Source organism: Pyrus communis, chromosome 9 (assembly GCF_041283825.1).
Source record: "Pyrus communis isolate YQ-2024b chromosome 9, ASM4128382v1, whole genome shotgun sequence".
In the NCBI taxonomy this organism is placed as follows: Eukaryota; Viridiplantae; Streptophyta; class Magnoliopsida; order Rosales; family Rosaceae; genus Pyrus; species Pyrus communis.
The window spans coordinates 6,814,785-6,819,016 of record NC_142573.1 but is presented as its reverse complement, the minus strand read 5'-3'; the positions used below and the strand labels follow the sequence as shown (position 1 = coordinate 6,819,016).

Below are 4,232 nucleotides of genomic sequence, written 5' to 3'. Positions count from 1 at the left end.
TTATTAACGTGTTTACTAAATCCAAAACATTGTTTAAAACCGATTATAATTACCATCGCCTAAATCTAGATTGTTCTTAACATATAGGAATAGGAGACCGTGCAAGTGTGTTGCTGCTCCACATCAACGAGAAATTTTTAGTTGTGACGGGAACATGAATGGTACACCACGTGTTTTTATGTAAGTGGTGAAAATTTTTAATTTAAGTTATTAACCTTTTAACATGCATAACACACCATTTATATAGGACCACGTGATGTACCTCCTTGTATGACGGTTACACTGAAAAATCTCTCCACATCAACCTATAAATAGTGCCCTCTTGGAGCCTTCTGGGATGGGTAATTGCCTGAAATCTTAAACCACCAAGGTTAACCAAACATAACTGACATAATTGAATACTGTTCTGCAGACTCATGGCCTTGCAGCTTGCTTGCTTCTAGGTTTTGATTGCTTCCACAAATCCCTCCAATTTCTCACATGATTATATTTATTACAATCCCATCTCTAAAACCATCTCAAATATCTTCCAACTTTTGCCAGCCACTAGCCACTGACACAAAAAGTAGCTAGCTAGCCATGGCATTCGTATACATTTCATGTTTTCTTTTAACTCAAATCCTGCTTCAAGTTGCAAAACATGAGGCTAAAGTTCCAGCAGTTATTGTGTTTGGGGACTCATCTGTGGATTCTGGGAACAACAATGGGATTTCCACACTTCTGAAGAGCAACTTCAAGCCGTATGGCCGTGACTTTGACGGTGGTCAGCCGACAGGGAGGTTCTCCAATGGCCGAGTTCCACCGGATTTTGTTTCCGAGGCTTTCGGGCTCAAAACTTCGGTCCCTGCATACTTGGACCCCAAGTTTGGCATTTCAGATTTTGTCAATGGTGTTTGCTTTGCTTCTGCTGGAACTGGCTATGATAATGCAACTTCTGATGTGCTAGTAAGTCCCCTCTCTAACTGTATCATAATTTGGATTTGTCTAGTCATAATCCTGCATGTATGCACATATAATGCCCATTTATTCTTATATTTTGCTCAATATGTAGTACATTATATTATCAGACTATCAATCAAATTTCTTTGAAATCCTAAATTCATGATTCATACAATATAAATAACACAGTGCGTTCTGTTACCAACTTTCAATAATCTGTACAAGTTTTACCTGATTGACGCTTCAAAATTTGAAGCAACATATGTGGGTAAAGAAAATGCACGATAAAAAAACTAAGCATGCTATATATGCAGAATGTGATACCACTGTGGAAAGAAGTGGAGTACTACAAGGAGTACCAGAACAAACTCAAAGCCTATGTTGGCCATGACAAGGCAAAAGAGATTCTGACAGAGGCCTTATACTTGATAAGCTTAGGAACAAACGACTTCCTCGAGAACTACTACTTATTGCCCCGCCGGCGAATGCAATTCACAGTCCGGCAGTACGAGGATTTCCTCGTTGGACTTTCCAAAAACTTCATTAGGGAAATCTACAGTCTAGGGGTCAGGAAAATATCCCTAACTGGGCTTCCTCCGATGGGGTGTTTGCCATTAGAGAGAGCCAGCAATTTCATGGCAATTAATGAATGCATGCAGGAATATAACAATGTGGCCGTGGAATTTAATGGGAAATTGAAAAATATGGTGGCAAAGCTGAATCAAGAGCTTCCAGGGCTTAGAATGCTATTTACAGAAAAAATATATCCGCTGTTCTACCAAATCATCAAAACACCTTCATCTTATGGTAAGTTTCATAGTAAATATTTGTATTTATCAACTATTGATCCACATAGATGCTTATAGAACTGCAATGATGCATTAGCAATATCTTGGCTTGCCTTAATTGTGTATTAACCATAAGTCATGACAGCATCTTTCTACTTTGGCAAAGTTCCAATCAGGGCACACTTATTGGAAGCTTTGTTGCCACACTTTCTCTGTGGAAATATCAGATCTTTGGTTTGGAACTTGTGGATACATACATGACACATCACATTATCATTTGTATTTATATCTCCTGAACTTTTTATTAGAAAAACTACGTGTCGCATAAAACAGGCGTCTCACATTAGCACTTGACTTGAAGGTGTGAAGTCATCCAACAGCAAAAAACATCCAGAACTTACTAGCAGTAGATATGTGGTCATAAAAATTTAAAGATATCCTCAATTTTTTATTTTTTATTTATTTATTGTTGAAATTTGAAACTCAATATATATTACAGCAGATTAAACTGTGATATATGGGATTATAAATAATCCTGATACTAACCAGATTTACCAGAAACTGGTAATAAAGGGGAGCTATTGGTGAAAGCATATATGCATGAACTAGACATGAAAGTAGTTGAAAATGTTTGGTGGGAAACTTTAATATGGGATTTTAAATAAGCATGCAACCAATTAATCAAATCTAGTTGGGTACACATGGCTTCTGTGTTTGTTGCAGATAGCAGAGTCTGATTTTTCTGAAATTTTTAACTTCCCTCTTTGATAAAACATTTCCTATTAGTTCTAAATTAAATTAATTAATAATTTAATTATGATTTATTGTTTGTTGTTTGATTGGAAGGATTTGAGTATGCTGACAAGGCATGTTGTGCTACTGGGACATTCGAGATGAGTTACCTCTGTAATCAGAACAACCCATATACGTGCGCAGATGCAAGTAAGTTCGTATTTTGGGATGCCTTCCATCCAACGGAGAAAACAAATAAGATACTCGCAGACCATGTAATTGGCGATCTTTTAGATACCTTTAATTGATTTATTATTGGAGAACAAACAAAAAGGCCAAATGGCACACGCGTGAGCGAGCTTTCTTTTTGAAGAAAAATCATTTCTTCGTTGTGGTAAAATAGTAATGCGTGTGGTTTCTAAGGGTAGCAGTCTAGTAAAGTTTACGCTAGATCATCCATCTATACAACCACTATCGTTACTATTTCATCTGAATTAATTATATCTCACAAATCGTGTGATGATCTTTGCTTGTATTGTATTAATGTATATTTCATTGAGCTTTCAAATGGTAATGTATGAACTAATATTTCTGTGGTGTGTTTTATTTGTAAGCAATCATGTGTTGTAAATTAGATATTCACCACAAGAAAACAAGGTTTATGTGGCGATAGTGATTTCGCGATGAATACGAAGATTCATCATATTTGATTTTATGTGACGAATTTTCAATATAGTAGCTGCACCAAATCAAGTCTCACTATCATTAGGATTGTAGGTGTAGCTAGGACTTTAAATCAGCAGTGGAGGCAAAGTATAAACATGAAGGCTATAGCTAAAATCTTTTGTTCTTTCCCTTAACAAACATGCTTAGTGCGAGTCATTGCCGTTTCCCTAAACAAACATTCTTAGTGCGAGTCGTTTTCCGGATAAAACTGTTGACATATGTAAAACCCCCACCTCCGTTTTATTTTAAAAAAAAGGTTTTTGGGTCTTAATTGGGGAGGCAGATTGTCTGCCCTCTTGTTTGGGTGCTATTCTCATCTCCTACTATTTGTATGATCACAGTTAAGCTAAGTCAATATTTTATATTCTTATTGTTTTTTGTCTTATTATTTCTATAAAAAAAAATTCAATATAAAATTTTGACGTGCCTTAACCGTGACCGCACAAAATAGGAGGGGATGAGAAGGGCACCCAAACATGAGGGTAGACAATCTGCCTCCCTTAATTGGTGAGCCCTTGGGCCCACCTCCTCATTTGTGTCTCTGGATCAAGATCCTCTTCTGAGCAAAAGGTGATAATCCTCTTGACCAATCCCATCGGGCCGTTGAAATTTCATCTAATGGTTACAAATAGAGGACCTTCTAAAGTTATAATTATTGTAGCCGTTGGATAAAATTTTAACGGCCTAATGAGCTTGATCAAGAGGATCGTCACTCTTTGCTCAAAAGAGGATCCTGATCCGTGTCCCTCCAGCCCCAATCTCTTTTCATCCTCTCCTTCTCTCTCTTTTCCCTAACTCTCTCTCCCCGAAACTCTCTGCAACTCTCTCCTTCCCTCTTCCCCAAACATACACACACACACAGAGCAACCATCACCATCATCACCTGGGCTTGAGACCTCAAGAACCTCAGGCCAAGCACGACCCTCCACCATGGCAGCCATGGTGCAGGCTTTCCCGACGAACTCCGGTGACTTTAGAGGAATTTGACGACGTAGGTAAGTTTCGAGACTCCTTTGATTTTCCTTCCTCGCTGTCTACATTACTTGG

At 37.9% G+C, this 4,232-nt stretch overlaps 1 protein-coding gene across 1 annotated transcript; it reads left to right on the top strand.

Annotated features, from left to right (window-relative positions):
* The first annotated feature begins 333 nt into the window (after window positions 1–333).
* On the top strand, window positions 334–3,047 carry LOC137740897 (GDSL esterase/lipase At2g42990). Its single transcript, XM_068480702.2, has 3 exons — window positions 334–945; window positions 1,254–1,746; window positions 2,574–3,047. Exons 1-3 carry the CDS (start codon window positions 580–582, stop codon window positions 2,765–2,767), a joined length of 1,053 nt encoding a protein of 350 aa, XP_068336803.2. The 5' UTR covers window positions 334–579; the 3' UTR covers window positions 2,768–3,047.
* Window positions 3,048–4,232: the final 1,185 nt, after the last annotated feature.